This window comes from Mustela lutreola, chromosome 2, assembly GCF_030435805.1.
Source record: "Mustela lutreola isolate mMusLut2 chromosome 2, mMusLut2.pri, whole genome shotgun sequence".
NCBI lineage: Eukaryota > Metazoa > Chordata > Mammalia > Carnivora > Mustelidae > Mustela > Mustela lutreola.
In genome coordinates, this window is record NC_081291.1 from 169,060,847 (window position 1) to 169,083,609 (window position 22,763).

At 36.8% G+C, this 22,763-nt stretch overlaps 1 protein-coding gene across 12 annotated transcripts in view; it reads right to left on the reverse strand.

Annotated features, from left to right (window-relative positions):
* The window catches only part of DZIP3 (DAZ interacting zinc finger protein 3), a 109,012-nt gene that overhangs the window by 69,668 nt on the left and 16,581 nt on the right, over window positions 1-22,763 (reverse strand). For 10 of the 12 annotated variants that reach the window (XM_059164208.1, XM_059164211.1, XM_059164217.1 and 7 more), the window contains 3 exons: window positions 12,515-12,587; window positions 8,297-8,452; window positions 2,672-2,788 (listed from right to left, as the gene is read on the reverse strand). In XM_059164208.1, coding sequence (XP_059020191.1) covers window positions 2,672-2,788; window positions 8,297-8,452; window positions 12,515-12,587 — 346 coding nt within the window. The remainder of the gene's footprint in view (window positions 1-2,671; window positions 2,789-8,296; window positions 8,453-12,514; window positions 12,588-22,763) is intronic. The other 2 variants (XM_059164213.1, XM_059164214.1) reach the window with 1 other exon arrangement.

Sequence of the window (22,763 nt, forward strand, 5' to 3'; positions counted from 1 at the left end):
TTAACTATAGGAAAAAGACTAAGGGTTGTTGGAGGCGGGTAGGTAGGTGGGGTGATGGTGTAACTGGGTGATGGTCATTAAGGAAGGCACTTGATGTAATAAGCACTGGGTGTTATATGCAACTGATTAATCACTGACCTCTACTTGTGAAACTAATAATATACTATATGTTAATTAATTGAATTTTAAAAAATAAATATCCTAGGCCTACCCAGCAATTATTAAAAAATAGTAAAAATTATCATCATTATATTTTTAACCATCTAGTAAGAACAATAGCAAATAAATTTTAGATGTATTTGACAATTTGACCCTAAAAAGAAAGGATAGTCAGTAATCTCGAAATAAAATATTACAGTTTAATAAAAGAAAATGAAGGCCATCAGGATTTATTGTCTCTTTCCCCCTCCTACTCCTACATGCTACAAATGGCTAAGATCTCCAGACAGATGTAGTAATAAGTACAACTATATTCTGAGTCCCATGAGTCCTTCTGAACATGGGAGTAGGTCTTGGAGACTTCAGCTATAACACTCACTGTAGAAATGCCAATCTCCTGGTTTTAATAACATAAATTGTTATGTAACAAATAACTATTGAGGGAAACTGAGTGAAGGGTATGCCAAGATCTCTCTGCACTTTTGTATTATACAGCTTTATTTTTGCAATTTCTGTGCATCTAAAATAACCTCAAATAAAAAGTTTAAAAATTGTCCATGGAGAAAAATATTATACATTCTGTTCATAAGCACTCTACTAACTGAAAATCATAACCATATCTTTTGTCACATTAACTTTTTACAATGAGACTGTTCCATACTATAAACAAGATTTTTTTCAGGTATAGAGGTACGATAAGCATCTACAGGATGTCTTATTTTTTAGTGATCTGTGTTCTCTTACCCAGAATACTTCTCATGGCCAACGGTACATATTTATGAAGTAACTGCTTTGAGTTAGAAATTTGGCTTCAAACTGATCTCAGTGGAAATAGATATGTGTGCTTGCTTTCAATGAACCTGTGTAACATCTAACTGGTTTCTATCTTAAGATTCCCATCTTTGCAGAGGTGGTAAAATGCAGTTCACAGAATAGACACTAAAGCCAAGATTACATGGGCTTATATAAGGATTCCACTACTTACCACCTAATGAATTAAGAAAGTTATTTAACCTCTATGCTTCAGTCTTAAATCTATAAAATAGGAATAATGAAGTGGGGTGCTTGAGAAGAGTAAATGAGCTAATCCTTACAAAAAGTATCTCTCATATAGCAAACATTAAGTAAGTGCAAGCTATTATTTTGTAACTTAAAAAAAAAACTGGCTTCATAAATAATATGACTTGAGCCTTTGGCTCATACAACTCTAAACAGAACACTTTGAAAACAGGATAAAATGTGGAATTGTGGTAATGCTACAATTACAAATACAAGGTAAAGAACTCAGGAATTTAGAGATATAAGCATTACATTGCTAACCCAATATGCTCTGGCCTTTCCTCCCTACCTGCTCCCCGAAGAGTAGGGATCATTCCAAGTATTGGAACTAAATGGATATTGAGATACTGGCAACTGCCCTCTTCCCTCATGCCACCTCCTAGAACAATGTTGTTCCACCTATCCTCAGTAGCCTTAAGGAACAGGGAGAGCCATCTGGATACAACAATAGGCTGCTCTGATCATGACAATTCCAATTCTGTTCAACAATGTTACCAAGAGAAGGATCTCCTCCATTTCTTTATGTAAGACTCATCTTTGAAGTATGTCTAAGTACAGTAGGCTAAGCAATCAGCATCTGTTAATGTTGATTTTATACTCATTTATTTTATTGCTTGGCAACCTGGTCAGTGGGAGAAAGAGCAGATCTTTAGCATCCCAGAAATTCTGGGGAATACTTGTTAATGCAAACTCCCTTTTGCTACCTATTTTGGCTCCATGTAGAGCTCCTTTAGGGTGGTATACATCACCACTTAGAACCCTCATCCTGAGAATACTAAACTAAAATGATTTCTCCACTTTCTTGTAAATCTCAGAGATTTGGTGTCTTTGGCTACCTTAGTTGTACCCAGGTAGCCCTTTCTTGAAGATAACTCTAATCCATCTTCTACATGTATGTGAAATTTAGTTTATGTTATGAACCCAAAGTATTCAAAGAACTGATTTTTTTCCTTGTACTGTCCTGTACTATTGGTTCTGATTTTTGATGCCAGGTTTATTTTTCCTCAGATTTTCTATTTATTTCTAAAGTGTCATTTGATACTGAACATATAAATATATCTTGTCAATTTTATCTTGCATAACCACTCATTAGCAGATGACAGAAGTTCCAATTTTTACAAATATAGAAATATCAGTAGTTGATTAATAACTAGGAGGAAAGGAAGGAGTAATTTCTGAAGTTCATATCTCTCCATTTCTAATAAGAAAGGCCGTGTTTACTAGTTCAAGTTTTTCTTCATTTTAGATGAACAATTTTATGGTAGGGAAAGGGACTCGTAGATTAGGCTCATTACAGAGATGCAGTATTGAAGTACAAGAAATAGGAAGGTAATCAGTTTATGCATACCTTTTCTCAAGAGGTAAAAGGAAAATACAAATTGTACTAGCTACCCTCTCATTGGAAAATGTTATCCAAGTCCATTATTTCAAACTTTCAAAAGAAAACACTTACAGTATAATTAGTAGCTTGAATGTTCCTAAGAGCTGCTTCCAGTTGTGTTATCAAGAAACGTAAAGTCAAAACAGGAACAATTTCCTCCCCGTTCTGGCCGTTAGTTACAACTTCTCTCTGTGGAAATAATTGGTCAAAATTTTCTATAAGTTAAAGCAAATATCTACATACATTTTTATTATACAAGTAATACATGCTAGTTGTAGAAAATCTGGAAATGATTTTTTAAAAATCTACACCACTGGGGCACCTGGGTGCTCTGTCAGTTGAGCATCTGACTTTTGAGTTCAGCTCAAGTCATGATCTCTCATGGTTGTGGGATCCAGCTCCAAATCGTGCTCCCTACTCAGTGGAGAGTCTGCTTCTTTATCTCTTCCTTTCCCTCTCCCCACTTTCTCTCAGAAAGAAACAAAGAAAGAAAGAAAGAAAAGAAACCTACACCACCCAGATACAAATGTTCTCTCATTTATTTGTTTTTAAGTAGTCTGACAAATCTTTGTTAACTATTTCCTCAAAACACTTAAAAAGCATTCTTATGTCTGCCAAGAATTGGCCACATCCACTCCTACTTCAGAGGAAAGTGGTTATCCCAGTTCATTATCATACCTTCTATTCTCTAAGCATGCTAAAATCTTTCTGGCCCTGACCCTGCAAGAATTCTGGCTTAATTCCAACACTAGGTCAAGGTATCTTAAACTATAATCTGATTGGAACCAAACTAATACAGGGTTTATTTTATACCATACTTTGTTACATTATATGGATGAAATGAAAAGGACTATGTCTTATCTTTGTGTTCATTTCTCAATACCTTGTACCTACAAGTGCTTCCCTTAAATTCCACTATGTGTTTAAAGATGTATTATCTGTGTGAAAAGTTTAACCTATACTTTTTTTTAAAGATTTTATTTATTTATTTGACAGACAGAGATCACAAGTAGGCAGAGAGGCAGGAAGAGAGAGAGGAAGAAGGTTCCCCACTGGGCAGAGAGCCCAATGCGGGGCTCGATCCCAGAACCGTGGGATCATGACCCAAGCCAAAGACAGAGGCTTTAACCCACTGAGCCACCCACCTAACCTATACTTTCTTAAAATGGTTTCTAATACACAATATTTTTTTTTTATTTTTCTCCTAAATAGCTAGATATTTTTTCTCCCCAGCACTCATTTACTGAACTTCTTCTCCATCAACACATACATTCCCTGAGTAATCCACTGTCATGTTTTTAAAATGTCTATATATGGAGTTTCCAAATTTGTTTTCCAGCTCAGAACTATCACTTAAATTCCAGACTCATTTATCCAACCAGTTACTCAACAATATCTCTTGGATTTGAGTAAGCATATAAAATCTAACACTGAAGGTCCACCTACTTTAGAACTAGAAAAGCTGGGCAAAATATAAAAACCATTTTTTGAAAGCAACAGAAAGCTACAAAGGCACTGTAAATCTCTGGGGTCAACATTCAGAGAGAAGGAAAGCCTAGAGACACAAGACTGACTCTTGGAGTCACTGTTTTCCTTAAGGTAACTGCCATTTTCAGTTGTGGCTGTGAGGCTGAGATGCTAGACAGTTTTTAGTCAACTTACAAAGTTGGGGGAAAAACAGAATGCACTACCTATCGAGGATGAGGGACCCTGGAAAACACTACATCCTTTGGTCAGGACCTTGAGGAAATATACTCCTAGAGTAAGAGTGTCAGTTTTGGTTCCAGCTTAAATGCAAGTTTATTTGGGAGGTGGAGAGAACAATGGTAGGGAAATACAGATGTGATACAGGGAAGGGAAAGCAGGCTTTAAATTAATTGTAAATTAATGGGTATGGTTTTTGTTTGTTTCTTTCTTTCTTTTTAAAGAGAGGGAGGTGACAGGAGAGGGAGAAAGAGAATCTTAAGCAGGTTCTAAGCCATTGTGGAGCCTGATACAGGGCTCAATTTCACAACCCTGAGATCATGACCTGAGCAGAGATCAAGTGACAGACACTTAACTGACTGAGTAATCTAGGTGCCCCAAAGGATGTGTTATTTAGTTATTCACAATGGACAGCTGGGGTTAAGACAACAGAGAAACTCAGTATAACAGTGAAAAACACAGTGTTATTCAACCCAAGGGAGAGAAAACTGGGAGATTTGCAGAACTCCCAAGGCTTGAGTGGTGATATAAGAGTATTAATTCCTTGGGACTTCTGAATTACCATGAGAAGTACAGCCTTCTGTAGATCCAGGGGAAGCCTTAAGGCATAGAGATAAAGACACTGAATATTAGAAATTGTCCAGAGCATACTGAAATAAGAGGCCAAAGGGGCTAAGGATTATGTGCAGGGCACTGACAGTACCTACCATAAAAGGTAAGCCATAAATAGACCCTTTGTCACAGAACAGAAGCTTAGAACCATTTCAATCCCCAGATGAATTAAGTAATCTGCCAGGAAAGCACATTACTAAGCAAAGACTTTGTCCAGTTAAGAAGGGTTGCTCTAAACCAACTCAGGCAGCCACTGCAAGTAGCAGAATTCTCTATCATCCTTTAGATGACTATGGAATTCGCTTTGATATTTTCATCTTCGCTCATGATTTGGGTTATTTTTGCCTTTTTGAAGATTCTTACCAGGAATTTCTCAATTTTACTGATCCTTAAAAAGTTTTGGCGTTATTGACTTTCCCTATTTTCTTATTCTGTTTCAATGGACTTAGATATCTTTATTACTTCCTTCTTTTGACTTTGTTTCTAATTTGTTCTTCCATTAATTTCCTGAACTTTATGCTTAGATGATTGATATTCAAATTTGCTTTTTATAATATTTTGATTTCAAGCTATAAATATTTTTTGAAGCACATGTTTTACTAATAACACAGACTTTGATATGTATTTTTTATTCAGTTGAAAAATTTACCTAATTTCCATTGTGATTTCTTTTCTTACCCATAGGTATACCTAGAGGTCTATCTTACAAACAATGATTTATTATCTTTCTGTATTGATTTCTAAATTCATGGTACAGTGGTAAGAGAACATGCTCTATATGTTATGATTCTTTGAAATTTGATGATACCTGCTTTGTGACTAGCACATAGTAAATTTTTGTAAATGTTCGGTGTGCACTTAAAAAGAATCTATCTTATGCCACTGTTGGTTGTAGTGTTCTGTATTTGTTATGTGTGTGTATGTGAATTATATCAACTTTGCTATGGTTCCGCTAATTTTATGACGATGTTGTGTCACTTATGGGATCATGTTAAAATCTCCTACTGGGATTGTTAATTTGTCCAAGTCCCTTTAGTATATCAATTTTGTCATCATATACTAACAGTTCTGTATACATTTGGTCAACTTCTGAAATTTCTCCATTTTCTAGATGTCCATAGAGTCAAGAGCAAGTAATACAATCTTGTAGTTATAAGAGCTTCACAGTAAGTTTTAATATCTGAGTGGGCAAATTCCCAGCCCTTCTCCCCTACACTTCTCTTTCTTCCTTTCATTTCCCATCTAAACTTCAGGATTAGCTTTCAGTAATTACAACCAAAAAATACCCTCCTGTCACTTTTTGATATGTGATATTTATAAATTTTAATTTAGGGAAAACTGACAACTTTATCACACCATGTCTTCCCATGTGTATTGCTTTCTATTTGGTCTTCTTTTCTTCCCTTTATTAGAGTTTAATAAATCTTCATTTATAGTTTCAATATAGAGTATTGATTTTGAAACTTAATGTGAAGAAAATCAGCATGTAGATACTTACTAAAATGCAGATTCCCACACCTACCTCCAGAGATATTGTTTCCTTAAGACTAGTATGGAATTCAGATACTCTCATGTATGTGGCCTAGGGAAACTATGAGAATTACTAGTCTGTATCTTATATATTTCTTGTGTGTTTTCCTAGGTATTTTACTTTTTTGGAAGGTAGCTATGCTCACCACTATACCACCAATGCCCGCTTGTATTTTACTTTTTTGGTTGCTAATATTCTTCTTTCATTTTTACCTTCTAATTGGCTATTGTTCCCATATAGAAAGGCTACTGATTTCCATTTCTTGTTGTTTCTGGGTAGTTTCCAAAAGATAAAGAAGGGAAACAGTGGCATTATTCCACAGTCTCAAACCAGAATTCATACTGCTCAATTATCTCAGTTAAGGTTATTAATTGTATGTGAAGTCTTTGGATATTTTTAGAGTTTGTTTGAATTTTAAATCATATCCTATGGTGTTTTGTCCCCAATTAAAGGCTACAAAGAAATGAGTAGAACATTTTCTTTAACTTTGAAAAACTCCATTCATTTAAGAACTGATACCCATCTTGTGCTGAAAGTTTCAAAAATTATTTAAAAAAACTACTTCCAAGATAGAAATCTACCATATTTTTTTAGAGTATTTATTTTACTCATAAATAAAAAAATTTTGGACATTGTTTTTATCTTATGTTTTTAAAAAATTTGTCAACATTTTACAAATTAGAAAAACCAAAAGCAATTCCCTGTCCCAGTGTGACATGCTATCGGTTATTAGTAGAATAAGAATAAACACTAGACCATATAGTCAATGATGGCTTACTAGCTATTAACCCACATTCCCACCATTATTCTTGAAAGACCAGCACCAACTAACTCTATTTAATAAAAGTCGACAGTCAAAGCTGACACCAGAGACCTTCACAAAAAGATGGAGATTTCAAGACTTTAGCTACACTATTGTGGGAAGAAAGGGAGGGAAGAAGGAAAAGAGGGAAAAAGTCACTGTGAAATAATAAAAACAGATACATTGATATCTGTTCCTAGTTCCTGGTTCTATTTGGTCTTTGATCCTGGTTCCTGACACAGAGTTCCTAAAACTCCTCAAATTTCTTGAGTATCTTTTGTTCTAATGAGGTAACTCTCAGTTGGCCCCTGGATAGGGGCTGGTCAACAGAAACAACAAGCCATGATTAGAAGCTTGGAGCTTTTAGCACTATCCCCATTCCCAGATGGGGAGGGGCTGGGCATTTGAATTAATAATTGATCATGCTTATATGAGGAAGCCTCCATAAAAATCCTTCAAGTATGAGGTTCAGAGAACTTCCAATTTAGTGAACACATCCACATGCCAGGGGAGTGGCACACCCCAACTCCACAGAGACAGATGCTCCAATACTTGCGACCCTTCCAGACCTTGCCCTATCTATCTCTTCATTTGGCTGTTTTTAAAATCCTTTATCATAGCCTTTATTATGTAATAAATTGGTAAATATCAATTAAGTGTTTCCTGGAGTTCTGTGAGCTATACTAGCAAATTATTGAACCCAGGAAGGGGTCATGGGAACTCCAATCCATAGCCAGTAGGTCAGAAGTACCAGGGACAACCCAGGACTTGTGACCGGTGCCTGAAGTCAGAGCAGATTTGTGGAACTGAGCCCTTGACTTGTGGGATCTGATACTAACTCTAGGCAGATAGTAACAGAATTTAGTTGACTTGTTGGATACCCAGTTAGTGTAGAACTAGTTGATGTGGGAATAAGTCCACATCTCTAGTGTCAGAAGAGCTGTCAGTATAGTAGTAGTATGAGAGTAAAGGAACATAATGTATTTTCTCTGGACAGTCATAAACAAAGCGCTGTACTTCCACCCCAAAGAACAAATTATAATCTTACCTGCATGATTTGGAAGGAAAAATTTTCTTGTAAGAACTTCTTAATGTGAGGGACCACACCTTTTGGTAGAGTATTAATTGCAGTCAGTAATTTCTTCACTTCTACTAGTAAGTTAACAGGGACAAGATCAGCAGGCGTGTCCTTTTCCTGTTTACCCTAGAAGAAAATGATTTTTTTTTTAAATTTTTTTTTTTAAAGATTTTATTTATTCATTTGACAGAGAGAGATCACAGTAGACAGAGAGGCAGGCAGAGAAAGAGAGAGGGAAGCAGGCTCCCCGCTGAGCAGAGAGCCCGATGCGGGACTCTATCCCAGGACCCTGAGATCATGACCTGAGCCGAAGGCAGTGGCTTAACCCACTGAGCCACCCAGGCGCCCGAAGAAAATGATTATTAAAAATTTACACAATTATACATATTCTTATTACTCTAAATATTAAGACTAGGAAAAACATTAAAAGAAAGAACAAAGACTAGGGCACCTAGGTGGGTCAGTTGGTAAAGTATCCAATTTTTTTTTTAATATAATTTTTTATTTTTTATAAACATATATTTTTATCCCCAGGGGTACAGGTCTGTGAATCACCAGGTTTACACACTTCACAGCACTCACCCTATCATATGATCTCCCTGATATGAGGAAGTGGTGATGCAACATGGGAGTATCCAATTTTTTTTTAAAGATTTTATTTATTTATTTGACAGAGAGATATCACAAGTAGGCAGAAAGGCAGGCAGAGAGAGAGAGAGGAGGAAGCAGGCTACCTGCTGGACAGAGAGCCTGATGCAGGGCTTAATCCCAGGACCCTGGGATCATGACCTGAGCCAAAGGCAGAGGCTTTAACTCACTGAGCCACATAGGAGCCCCTAAGTGTCCAACTCTTGATCTCAGCTTGGGTCTTGATCTCAAGCTCATGAGTTTAAATTCCCACTTTGGGCTCCATTAACAAAGTGCCTGTAAATACTATGTAGGTAACTATGACAAAGTGATAGAAAATCCAAATAAGAATAAAACATTCTCGGATACCTGTGTAGCTCAGATAGTCAGGTGTCTGCCTTCGGCTCACGTCCTGGGATTAAGCCTCACATCAGGCTCCCAGCTCGTTCAGCGGGGAGTCTGCTTCACCTCTCCCTCGGCTCTTCCCCTGCTTATGTACCTCTCTGTCTTTCTCTCTCAAATGAATAAGTAAAAATCTTTTTAAAAATATTTTTAATTAAAAAAAAAGAATAAGACATTCCCTCTGCTTTCAAGGACTTAAAATATAGCAGGGAATTTAAGACCAAAATTCAGGAAGCTTTAATATACAGAAGACTTAATATACAGAAATAAATATATAAATTCATTTGGAAGTTATAAATATTCTAAAATAGGAATAATTATACCACTTTTAACAGGTAGTAGAATGGGAAATATCTACAATTTAAGGCTTAAATGTGAATTAGGCCTCAAAAAATGGCTGCCCTACAGAAATACACAGATTGCATTGAATTGACCCACTTAAAGGCATAAAAAATGCTAAGCTTAAAGTATTACATAGATTATTCTACATAATAATATGAAAGCTAGATCTAAGAGTACTTTTTACATATGTGACTGATGCTTTAGTGACTAAACACACAGCATATTGAAAATAAAACTGTAATAATTTAAATTATAAACAAAGTAGTAAAACAGAATGACTTAATTCAGTCAGATCTAAGTCATAGTAATCTTGGGTCTATAGGAACTCATTTTTACGGACTTAATAAGCTATCATTAATGTCTAATCAATAGCTATATATAGTCAAGTCCTGCTGGACTATATATTAACATTAGTTGTGAGGAACACATGGGCAACAGAAATGAGAAGCACCTAGAACACATGGATAATGGACTTCCTTCAAACCTTAACAAGATACCACAGTTCCTATACCATGTTTAAACTTTGGGAATATGAGTACATTGATGCTGACCTCTGAAAATCAGAAAAGACAGCTTCTTATTATGGAGGCCATGTAAAGCTTAAGTCACTGAAAATGCCTTGGGGATGGGAGGAGTTGACTCTCTAACCATCAGTCAGGTCTTTCAGACTGCAATTACCCAGGAAAGTAACCAGGACTCAACATGGTAGGACTACCTGCCTACTCTCCCCTTCTGGGTTTGAGTCTTTTTTTTTTTTTTTTAATTTTACTTAATTTTATTATTTTCAGTGCTCAAAAATTCATGGTTTATGCACCACACTGAGTGTTCCATGGGTTTGAGTCTTAAATTAAGATTCCTCCAACCCCATCAATATCCAACAATCTTATACTTTATTTCATTATATGAAAATTATATCCAAAAATGTAAGAAAGTTTTATTTCAAGCATTGTTCTTGCAACTTTTCTATAGGTTTGAAATTTTCCAAAAAAGTTTATAAAAACAAAAATCTTCCACAATGTAACTAGACAAACCCTTCAAAAGAATGACCACTGTCAGTAGGGCATACATTTCAAACTAAAGGTCAGTTATGCAGTCAAAAGTTACCATAAAATCATCTAATATTAATTACCAAATTGATACACAAGCAAGATTATGGCATGAATAAAAATTTTTAATAGGACATACTATAAGCTTCATGCTTATTAAATATTTTTCTTATTATAAATATAATTTTTTAAGTTAGTGGTCATAAATTATATAACTACAATTATTTAAGCCAATTATTAAAATATTTGATGCTCAATCCATTTCACAAAATTGATTTAGCTTCTAAACCAAACTCAGGTCAAAGTTTTCACCTCCTTTAACTTTTGTATTTCCAATTCTGTATTTAGAAATTCACTTTCTAAATCTAATCCCTGCTGGCTCACGTGTACATCCCTATGTACATCTGTATATATTGTATTTTCTCTGAAACATTTTTTACAGTGATAGCCTCAGCAGTTAAATAATATGATTATTTTTTATTTCTTTTCAGCGTAACGTATTCATTGTTTTTGCACCACACCCAGTGCTCCCTACAATACGTGCCCTCCCCAATACCCACCACCTGGGTCCCCCAACCTCCCACCTCCACCCCTTCAAAACCCTCAGGTTGTTTTGCAGTCTCCATAGTCTCTCATGGTTCACCTCCTCTTCCAATTTCCCTCAACTCCCTTCTCTTCTCCATCGCCCCATGTCCTCCATGTTATTTGTTATGCTCCACAAATAAGTGAAACCATATGATAATTGACTCTCTCTGCTTGAGTTATTTCACTCAGCATAATCTCTTCCAGTCCCGTCCATGTTGCTACAAAAGTTGGGTTTTCATCCTTTCTGATGGTCCATAGTGTATATGGACCACATCTTCCTTATCCATTCGTCCGTTGAAGGGCATCTTGGTTCTTTCCACAGTTTGGCGACCGTGGCCATTGCTGCTATAAACATTGGGGTACAGATGGCCCTTCTTTTCATGACATCTGTATCTTTGGGGTATATACCCAGTAGTGCAATTGCAGAGTCATAGGGAAGCTCTATTTTTAATTTCTTGAGGAATCTCCACACTGTTCTCCAAAGTGGCTACACCAACTTGCATCCCCACCAACAGTGTAAGATTATTTTATGTTCATATATTTTCTCCTGTTACTAGATAATCTTTACAAAATTTATTAACAGTGGACATCAATAATCACATAAAACTATGTGTAAGTTAAAATTGAACTAAAAAAAACCCAGATAGATCTTCATCCACCCTTTATTAAATATAAGTACATGTGATATATATGTATGTATATATACATATATATATTTTTTAAGCTACCACAAAATATATTGTCACTGGCAATATAATCCTTATAATAACGTATATTTGATTCTCCTTCATTTTGAACTGGAATTTCTAACAGGAAAGAGAATTTCAAAACAACTCTGAAAATTTCTTACTAAATAATTTTCTTTGCATGTGCGTAGTTTTCATTTTGTTTGGATTTTGCTTTAAAGGACAAGTAAAGGATTTCTTAAAATTGATTGTTTTATTTTTCTGGACAAGTCAATTCAATCACCTACAAGTTTTAACTTACAGTGAGAATTGGTACTTAAAATAACATTGAGACAGAAGTATCAATTATCAGAGATTTAATTATGACCATAATTTTACTTATGAAGAAAAAAAGTAGAGTCACCTCTAAATTCTGAAGAAATAAGTAAACTGACTAGATTTAAAATTACACTGTCATAATTACTTATTAATTCATTCATAATTAACAAAAATTAACTTACCAGTTGGTCAGTAGATTTTTCTACCTTATTCTTGATTTCCTCCTTAGTCTGCTCCTCCACAGTTGGAGCCCTACTTTAAATGAAAAAGAAAGAAATGTGTATTCAGAGTATCTCCTTATAAAGAACACAATTGAATTGTAGTAGCAAAGAATCTAACAAGTGAATTTATCTGAAAGTTCGAAAGTGTAAACAATATATAGCAAGACTGATAACAGTGGTAGGTGTCATATCTTTAGGGATGCAAGTTAAAGGAAAAAAAAAATATGCTCTGCCTTTACTGGAGAGCGCTAAACAAAAATGAAAGCAGATATAAAAAATTTTCTTGGACACAGAATATACCAAAATCATGGGAAAAAATTAACTTTATAGCACTGCTTCAATGTAAAAAAAAAAATGGGTCTTAAAAAGGCTGAGGTTTATGAAGATAATAAAGGTCTTAAAAAGGCTGAGGTTTGGAATGGATCTATCTTATGCAGATGCTTTTATTTTTTTGTTCCAGGTTTCTGGCCTTATAGTTATCCATTTTTCTAAAATGATTTTTTAAAATTGAGAAAGAATGTCATATTTAAAAATTAACTATTTTTGTAAAATAGTTCATTTGTAAATTGTTAAGTTTTGCTTCTGACATTGGTTCAAACTGTGAATATATGCAGTGTTAAACACAGAACTGAAAAACTATTTATAAAATTGCTTTTGTCTACATACAGAACCATGATATAGGGCCCATAATATAAGAATCATAACATAAGACCATATAGGATTTATATGATCTTAATTCTATACACTAGCAGAGAAAAAACTGAGTGAGAAACAGCAATGGATCTACTCAGCATTGTGCTTTATAAAAATCATCCTATCTTATTTCACATATATGTATTTATTTCTTAGACTATCATTTACCATCCACCACGTGCCCACTGATCTTGTCAGGGAAAACTGGGACCGATAAATAGTACAGTATTTCACATGATGAAAGTTTCAATGGAAGAGATTTATACACAGAAACAGTATTTCACAAGATGGTTCTCAGTGCTCTTTAATGCAACATGGAGGCTTAAGTGGGTAGAAGAATAAATGAAACAAGATGGGATTGGGAGGGAGACAAACCATAAATGACTCTTAATCTCACAAAACAAACTGAGGGTTGCCGGGGGGAGGGGGTTGGGGAGAAGGGGGTGGGATTATGGACATTGGGGAGGGTATGTGATTTGGTGAGTGCTGTGAAGTGTGTAAACCTGGTGATTCACAGACCTGGGGATAAAAATATATGTATATAAAAAATATATGTTTATAAAAAATAAAAAATTTAAAAAAAAAAAATGTCATGGCAAAACAAACAGAAAAAAACCACACACACACACACACACACAAACACAAACACAAAAAAAGCCTCTTAACTGTCTTTTCATCCACTTCAAAGCTCCACTCCAAAAAGTAACACATGGAACAGTCTTGTGTTGTCAAGGAATGAAAAATACTACAGCAGTATGCTGAAGTCTCCAGGTTGTATAAGAGTATAAAAAATTGTCACATGTATACCTTTCCAGCTAACTCTGTTTCATGATCATTCACTCCTTGGCCCAACAGTTCTCAGTCCCAGATGCACATTAAAATCACCTGCGAAACTTCTGAATCATCCAGGTGTCCAGACCCTACTTTAGCACTTCTTAAGTGTGGAACGTGGGCTGCTATATTCACCATAGTTTTTTTAACAATTTTTGATATAAACCTAACTAATTCTCATTCCCTCCCCAACATTAAAATTGTTCTAATGAAGGTTACTAATGAAATCCCACTATTTATTTCAATAGCTTTGTCTTTGTTCTTCATTCTACCTGTATTTCTGCATCATTTAACATTGCCCATCATACCTTCCAACCGTCCTTGAAAACCTCTGTCATCTTCACTGCTGCTGGTTCTCCTCCTAGCCCTCCACTTCTTCTACTACTGGCTACACCTCTTCCTTATTTGTCATATTCATTCATTATTTTAATAATATTTAAAACAAACTATGTATCCTGATATATTAGTATAGGAAGATATACAAGCAGTCATCTATGGCAGTCATTTTATATATTAAAATGATTAAATTGATGTCCAGAGAGGTTATATAACGTGTTTTTAAGTTATACACCTAGAAAGCAGCAAAGATAGAACTAGACACAGAAATATTATTTTTCTTTTGCTATTTTGTTGCTTTTACCACCTATTGCTTACTAGGAGCTGAGGTTTTGCTATAATAATATATCCTGAAATATACATAATATATATACGAATGTTCCATTTCTTAGATTTATTTATCCATTTAAGAAAGAAAGAAGTGGGGGAAGGAACAGAGGGGAAGAATCTCAAGCAGACTGCCCGGCAACTGGGTAGCCTGACATGGGGCTCAATCCCATGACACATTAGCTGAAACCAAGAGTCAGACACGTAACTGAGCCACCCAGCTGCTCCACTAATGTTCCATTTTTATCTATTTTCTTACATTTTCTAGTAAAATCAATTACATTTATGCCCACATATAAATAAATTCTCTCAGATAGGAATGAGGCCCTTCTAATTCATTATGTAACCTCCAAGTCTCTATCCCAACATCAGACATAAATTCATCAAATATTTATTGATGAATTAAAAAATAACCAAACTTCCATGAATTCTAACAGCACCCATATTTTTTTTTAATTTTATTTTTTTCAGTGTTATAGAATTCATGGTTTATCACCACCCAGTGCTCCATGCAATACGTGCCCTCCATAACACCCACCACCAGGCTCACCCAGCCCCCCCCAAAACTCTCAGTTTGCTTCCCACGGTTTGTCTCCCCTCCAATCTTCCCCAACTCCTCTCCATCTCCGAATGTCTTCCGTGTTATTCCTTATGCTCCACAAGTAAGTGAAACCATATGATAATTGGCTCTCTCTGCTTGACTTAGTTCACTGAGCATAATCTTCTCCAGACCCATCCATGTTGATACAAAAGTTGGGTATTCATCCCTTCTGATGGAGGCATGATATCCCATTGTATATATGGACCATATCTTCTTTATCCATTCGTCTGTTGAAGTGCATCGTGGCTCTTTACACAGTTTGGTGACTGTGGCCATTGATGCTATGAACATTGGGGTACAGATGGCCCTTCTTTTCACTACATCTCTATCTTTGGGGTAAATACCCAGTAGTGCAATTGCAGGTTCATGAGATAGCCCTATTTTTAATTTCTTAAGGAATCTCCACACTGTTTTCCAAAGCAGCTGCACCAACTTGCATTTCCACCAACAGTGTAATAAGATTCCTCTTTCCCCTCATCCTCTCCAACACTTGTTGCTTACTGTCTTGTTAATTTTGGCCATTCTAACTGGTGGAAAGTGGTATCTCCATGTGGTTTTGATTTGAATGTGCCTGATGGCTAATGATGATGAAGATTTTTTCATGTGTCTGTATGTCTTCTTTGGAAAAGTGTCTGTCCATGTCTTCTGCCCATTTTTTGAACTATCTGTTTTTTTGAGTGTTGAGTTTGAGGAGTTCTTTATAGATCTTGGATATCAGCCCTTTGTCTGTAGTGTCATTTGAGAATATCTTCTCCCATTCTGTGGGTTGCCTCTTTGTTTTGTTGACTGTTTCCTTTGCTGTGCAGAAACTTTTGATCTTGATGAAGTACCAAAAGCTCATTTTTGCATTTGTTTCCCTTGTCTTTGGAGACATGTCTTGAAAGAAATTGCTGTGGTCGATGTCAAAGAGGTTACTGCCTATGTTCTTCTCTAGGATTTTGATAAATCCCTGCCTCATGTTAAGGTCTTTTATCCATTTCAAGTTTATCTATCTGTATGGTGTAAGAGAATGGTCAAGTTTCATTCTTCTGTACATAGCTGTCCAATTTTCCTAGCACCATTTATTGAAAAGACTGTCTTTTTTCCACTGGATATTTTTTTCCTGCTTTGTCAAAGATTTGACCACAGAGTTGAGGGTCCATATCTGGGCTCTCTACTCTGTTCTACTGGTCTATGTGTCTGTTTTTGTGCCAGGACCATGCTGTCTTGGTGATCACAGCTTTGTAGTAAAGCTTGAAATCAGGCAAAGTGAAGACCCCAGTTTGGGGTTTTTTTCAAAATCTCCTTAGCAATTCAGGGTCTCTTCTGGTTCCATACAAATTTTAGGATTATTCCAAGACTTTGAAAAAGGCTAGTGGAATGTTGATCGGGATGGCATGGAGAGTATAGACGGCTCTAGGAAGTGTAGACATTTTAACAATGTTTATTCTTCTGATTCATGAGCATGGAATGCTCTTTCATCTTTTTGTGTCTTCTTCTATTTCTTTCATGAGTGTTCTGTAGTTCTTGAAGTCCAGATCCTTTACCTCTTTGGTTAGGTTTATTCCCAGGTATCTTATGATTATTGGTGCTATTGTAAATGGAATTGATTCTCTAACTCTTCTATATTTTCATTGTTAGTGTAAAAGAAAGCAACTGATTTCTGTCCATTGATTTTGTATCCTGCCACATTACTGAATTGCTGTGTGGGTTCTAGTAGTTTGGGGGTGGAGTCTTTTGGGTTTTCCATATAAAGTATCATGTCATCTGAGAAGAGAGTGAGTTTGAATTCTTTGCCAATTTGAATACCTTTTATTTCTCTTTGTTGTCTGATTGCTGTTGCTAGAACTTCTAATACTATGTTGAACAACAGTGATTAGAGTGACATCCTTATCATATTCCTGATCTCAAAGAGAAGACTGTCAGCTTTTCCCCATTGAGGATGATATCTGCTGTGGGTTTTTCATAGACAGATTTTAAGAAGTTGAGGAATGTTCCCTCTATCCCTACCTATACTTTGAAGTTTTTTAATCAGGAACAGATGCTGGATTTTGTCAAATGCCTTTTCTGCATCAATTGAGAGAACCATGTGGTTCTTCTCTCTTCTGTTATTAATTTGTTCTATCACATTGATTGACTTGCAAGTGTTGAACCACCAGTGCATCCCATGGATAAATCCTACCTGGTCATGGTGGATGATCTTTTCAATGTACTGTTGGATCCTTATTAGCTAGGATCTTGTTGAGAATCTTGGCATTGAAATTCATCAGGGATATTGGTCTGAAATTCTTCTTTTTGGTAAGATCTTTGCCTGGTTTGGGGATCAGGGTAATACCAGCTTCATAAAAAGAATCTGGAAGTTTTCCTTCTGTTTCTATTTTTTGAAATAGGTTCAGGAGAATAGGTATTATTTCTTCTTTGACTGTCTGGTAGAATTCTCAGGGAATCCATCAGGTCCTGGGCTCTTGTATTTTGGGAGGCTTTTGATCACTGCTTCAATCTCGTTACTAGATATTGGTCTATTCAGGTTGTCAATTTCTTCCTGATTCAGTTTTGGAAGTTTATAGGTTTCCAGGAATGTATCCATTTCATTGAGGCTGCTTAAATTATTGGCATATTAACTGTTGATAATAATTTCTGATGATTGTGTCTATTGTCTTGGTGTTAGTCGTGATCTTTCCCCTTTCATTAATAATTTTATTAATTTGGGTCCTCTCTCTTTTCTTTTGGATTAGTTAGGTCAATGGTTTATCGATATTATTCTTTCAAAAAAACAGTTTCTAGTTTCGTTGATGTGTTCTACTGTATCTCTAGTTTCTATCTCATTGATCTCTAATCTTGATTATTTTCCTTCTTGTGTGTGGGGTTGCTTTAATTTGATGATTCTCCAGTTCTTTATGGTATAAAGATTTTTTAATTTTTGGATTTTTAAATTTTTTTTGAGGGAGGCTTGGATGGCTTTGTATTTCCCTCTTGGGACTGCCTTTGCCATATCCCATAGGTTTTGGACTGAAGTGTCTTCATTCTCATTGGTTTCCATGAATTGTTTTAAGTTCATCTTTGATTTCCTGGTTGATCCAAACATTCTTAAGCAGGGTAGTCTTTAGCTTCCAAGTGTTTGAATTCCTTCCATACTTTTTCTTGTGGTAGAGTTCCAGTTTCAAACCATTGTGGTCTGAAAATATGCAGGGGCTAATCTCAATCTTTTGGTATCAGTTAAGCCCTGATTTGTGACCCAGTATGTGGTCTATTCTGGAGAAACTTTCATGTATACTTGAGAAGAATGGTTTAGGGTGGAATGTTCTGTATGTATCTATGAGGTCCAACTGGTCCAATGTGTCATTCAATGCTCTTGTGCATTTATTGATTTGCTGCTTGGATAATCTGTCTGTTAATGGGAGTGATGTGTTAAGATCCCCTACTATTAATGTATTCATATGAATATGATTCTTTATCTTGATTAACAGTTGTCTTAAGTAGTTTGCTGCTCCTGTACTGGGGTATAAATATTTACAATTGTTAGATCTTCTTGGTGGACAGACCCTTTAAGAATGATGTAGTATCCTTCTTTATCTCTGACTATAGTCTTTAGTTTACAATCTAATTTATCTGATATAAGAATCACTACCTCAGCTTTCTTTTGAGGCCCACTGGCATGAAGGATGCTTCTCCATCCCTTCACTTTCCATCTGAATATATCATTGGGTTCCAAATGGATCTCTTGTAGACAGCATATGGATGGGTCCTGTCGTTTTAGCCAATCTGCAACTCTGTCATTTTATGGAAGTGCTTAAGCCGTTCACATTGACAATGATTATTCAAAGATATGTTTTTAGTGACAACATGTTGCCTGTGAAGTTCTTGTTTCTATAGATTATCTCTATAAATTACTGTTCTATGACACTCTTAGGTTCTTTCCTTTTTTATAGAACCCCACCCCTTAATATTTCTTGTAGTGCCAGCTTGGTGGTAACATACTCTTTTAAACATTGATAGTCTTGGAAGCTCTTTTATCTCTCCATCCATTCTGAATGTTGACCTTGCTGGATAAAGTATTCTTGGCCACATGTTCTTGTCATTTAGTGTCCTGAATATGTCTTGCAGCCTTTTCTGGCTTGCCAGGTTTCTGTGGATAGGTCTAACCTCATTCTGATGGACCTTCCTCTGTATATAAGGATCTCTTCCCCCTAGCTGCTCTCAAAAGCTCTTGTCTAAAATTATGATTCTTTAGTCTTACAATCAAGTGCCTCGAGGTCTTTCTAGATTCATTGATCTTGGGGGGCTGTTCTTTCTACCTCTAGAGCATGAACGCTGGTTCCATTCCCCAGATTGGGAAAATTTTCCCAATTTATTCAACTATATCTTCTAGTCTCCTTTCTTTCTCTTCCCCTTAGGGATCCCAGTAATTATGATATTGGAATGTTTCATGGCATCATTTATTTCCCTAATTCTGTTTTCATAGCTTCTAAGCTGTTTGTTCCAGGCCTCCTCCTGACCCTTTTTCTCTATCAGTTTGTCCTCTAGATCACTAATTCTATCTTCTGTGTTGGTTACCCTAGCTATTAGAGTATTTAGATTAGATTGGGTCTCATGGATACCATTTTTAACTTCTTCCCGGTCGGCTTTCACTTCTGCCCTAATTGATTCTATGTTGTCACTAATGGTTTTCTCCAACCTAGCTATTGCCTGGTTAATTGTTACCCTGAATTCCCTTTCCAAAATACTGTTTATGTCCACATCCAATAGCTCTGATGGAGAGGGCACAGTCTCTGAATTTTTCCTCTGAATTTTTGTTGGGTGTTCCTCCTCCTAGTCCTTTTGGTGAGAGGAGGTTGAGGGGATGTGTAGCTAAATATATCAACCGTGATTTAGGCAAGGTGCACCCTGGAAGGCTTCTGAGCAATTCCATCACCACCAAAAAGAAAGAAAAAAGAAAGAGAGAGAGACAAAAAAAAAAAAAAAAAGGAAAAGAAAAGAAAGAAAGAAAAGCCCCAGCCAGAATGGGCCCCAAAGGTAAGATTTATAAGATATAGAAACAAAAATGGATGGGCAAAAGACGGACTAAAGTAAATTTTAAGAAAAAAAGAAAAAAAGAAAAAGAAAGAACCCAGCCAAAATGAACCCCAAGGGCAGGATTTATATAATACCAGAACAAAAATAAATACACAGAGGGGTGCCTGGGTGGTTCAGTGGGTTGGGGCCTCTGCCTTTGGATCAGGTCATGATCTCAGGGTCCTGAGATCAAGCCCCGCATGGTGCTTTCTGCTTCCCTTCCTGTCTGCCTCTGCCTGCTTGTGATCTCTTGTCTGTCAAATAAATAAACTTAAAAATAAATAAATAAATAAATAAATACACAGAAACACTGACAGAAGAAAAAGACAGGATAGAAGAAAAATGTGGGTGAGGAAGGTTATTTTGATTCTTCGTGGGTGTATCTTGGTATCTTTGTTAAAGGACTCAACTTTCCAGAGATAAAGGAAAATTAAAACTGGATTATATATAAGGGTAGTATTGACTAGGGAAAGAGGATTACCTTGAAGCTTATTCCTATATGCATAGTTAAAAAATAGAAAAAGGAAAATACAAGTATATGTATGAAAAAAGTTCAAGTTAAAAGGTTATTTTGGAATACATTGTATTAAACCTCTAGTTGTAAGGGTGAGTTGTTTAAAAAAAAAGTTAAGAACAAGAATAGTGAAAACAAAACAAAAAAAAGTTGTACCTATGAAACAGAAACAGGTTTTAGAGAAATACCGGGAGCTTAATGTATTGTTTTCCCCTAATATTGGGGTTTTACAGTTTTATGGGGACTCTGCAGTGGCTGTCTGTTCATTATTTTGGCTGGCTTTCTTGGCGGGGGTGGGGGGGGCGCCACATTGTTTTTCAGTCAGGCTTGCTTGAGTTGAATCCTCCTGCCCCCTATCAAGGGGCTGGGCTCTGTGGAAACTGGTTTTTCAGGCTTTTGCTTTCTGGAGACTTTTGTTCTTTGGCAGCTTTTGGGGTCTTTTTGGAGGTTTCATGGAAAGCAAACTATACCCAGACCTCCGTCTCAGGGAGAAGCCTCAGTCTGCTCCCCTCTGGGTAATCCAGAACACACAGACTCCCCCTCTGTAAACTCCACTGAACCACGCAACTTCCCACAGGTAGTGCATGTCCCCAGCCACCAACTCAGGGGTTGCCAGAAGCACCCACTTGTCTCTGCACTGCCGTGCTGGTAAAACTGCAAGCGATACTGGTCCAGGGAGCCCACTTCCAGTGGCTGCCCTTGCTGGGACTGCTGTCTGGGGTTGAGACCTCAAGGTTTCATAGGTTGCTGCCTGTAGAGAGCTCCGGACCAGAGATTTCACTGAGTTCCTGGGAGTGTCCAGACTCTCAGTGGGGCCTAGAGATCACCCAGTTAGCGCCTGCAGAGAACACTCAGGTGCGGGTGGGGATCTCAGTTCCAACAACAGTCGCACAGTGAGCGCAGAGTGCAAAAGGCTGTGGTTCTAGAAAGTGCCCCACCAGACTCCCCCATGCGGGGGTGGGAGTGTGCCCCAGCCAAGCCCAAGCAGTGGTGCAAGCCTCGCAACACTGGGGGCTTCGGGACCAGGAACTGGAGGCTCTACCACTGCACTGTGTCTGGCATGGGTGGTCGCTAGCAGTGTCTGTCCTGGGACCATGGGCATAGGCCTGTACCCATGACCGTCCGACTCTACCAGTTGCCCCTTAAGATCTTTTGCTCTTTTTATGTGCTTTTAACAAGACTCCAAGTTAATGATGGCCCCCAATCATAGGGCACTTTCATATTGGGGCATTACTTTCCAAAGGGTCACTTCTGGTGGCTCCTTCCCCCTTCTGTTTATCCTCTGATATCAGTCCAATTGTTCCCACTCTGCTTTTACCTCTCTACTGGTGTCTTCTGCACACCCCCACCCCAAGAGATCCAGAAGTGTATAATCCTACATCTCAGGCTGATTTCATGGGTGTTCAGAGTATTCTGGTAGATAATTAGCTCACTTTAGGGGACAGGTTGAAACACGGTCTCCTACTTCTCCACCATCTTGCCCCTCCTCCTAATAGCATCCATTCTAATGACCATTGAATCTATACTTTCAGCCTTGCTTTTTGACACTACTACAAATTTCTAACCATCTACTCAACAACTTATAACTTAAGATATTTTACCAACACCTCAATTTCCTCATGTCCAAAAATGATTCATCATCTGTCCTCTCTTTCTCATGCACACATTAAAATAATGTACACATATAAACCTGTCTCCCTTTTTTAGCCCCATATTAGTTAATGATACATATCTTCTTCCGGTCCTTAGAAACCCTTGAGTCATCTTTCTCTTTTGCCACTTTTTTCATATTTAAGCAGTCATGTAATTCTGTTGATTCTAGTTCTACAAATTCTTCTGTTTTCTACTCCTACCACTGCAAGACTTCATCAGCTCCT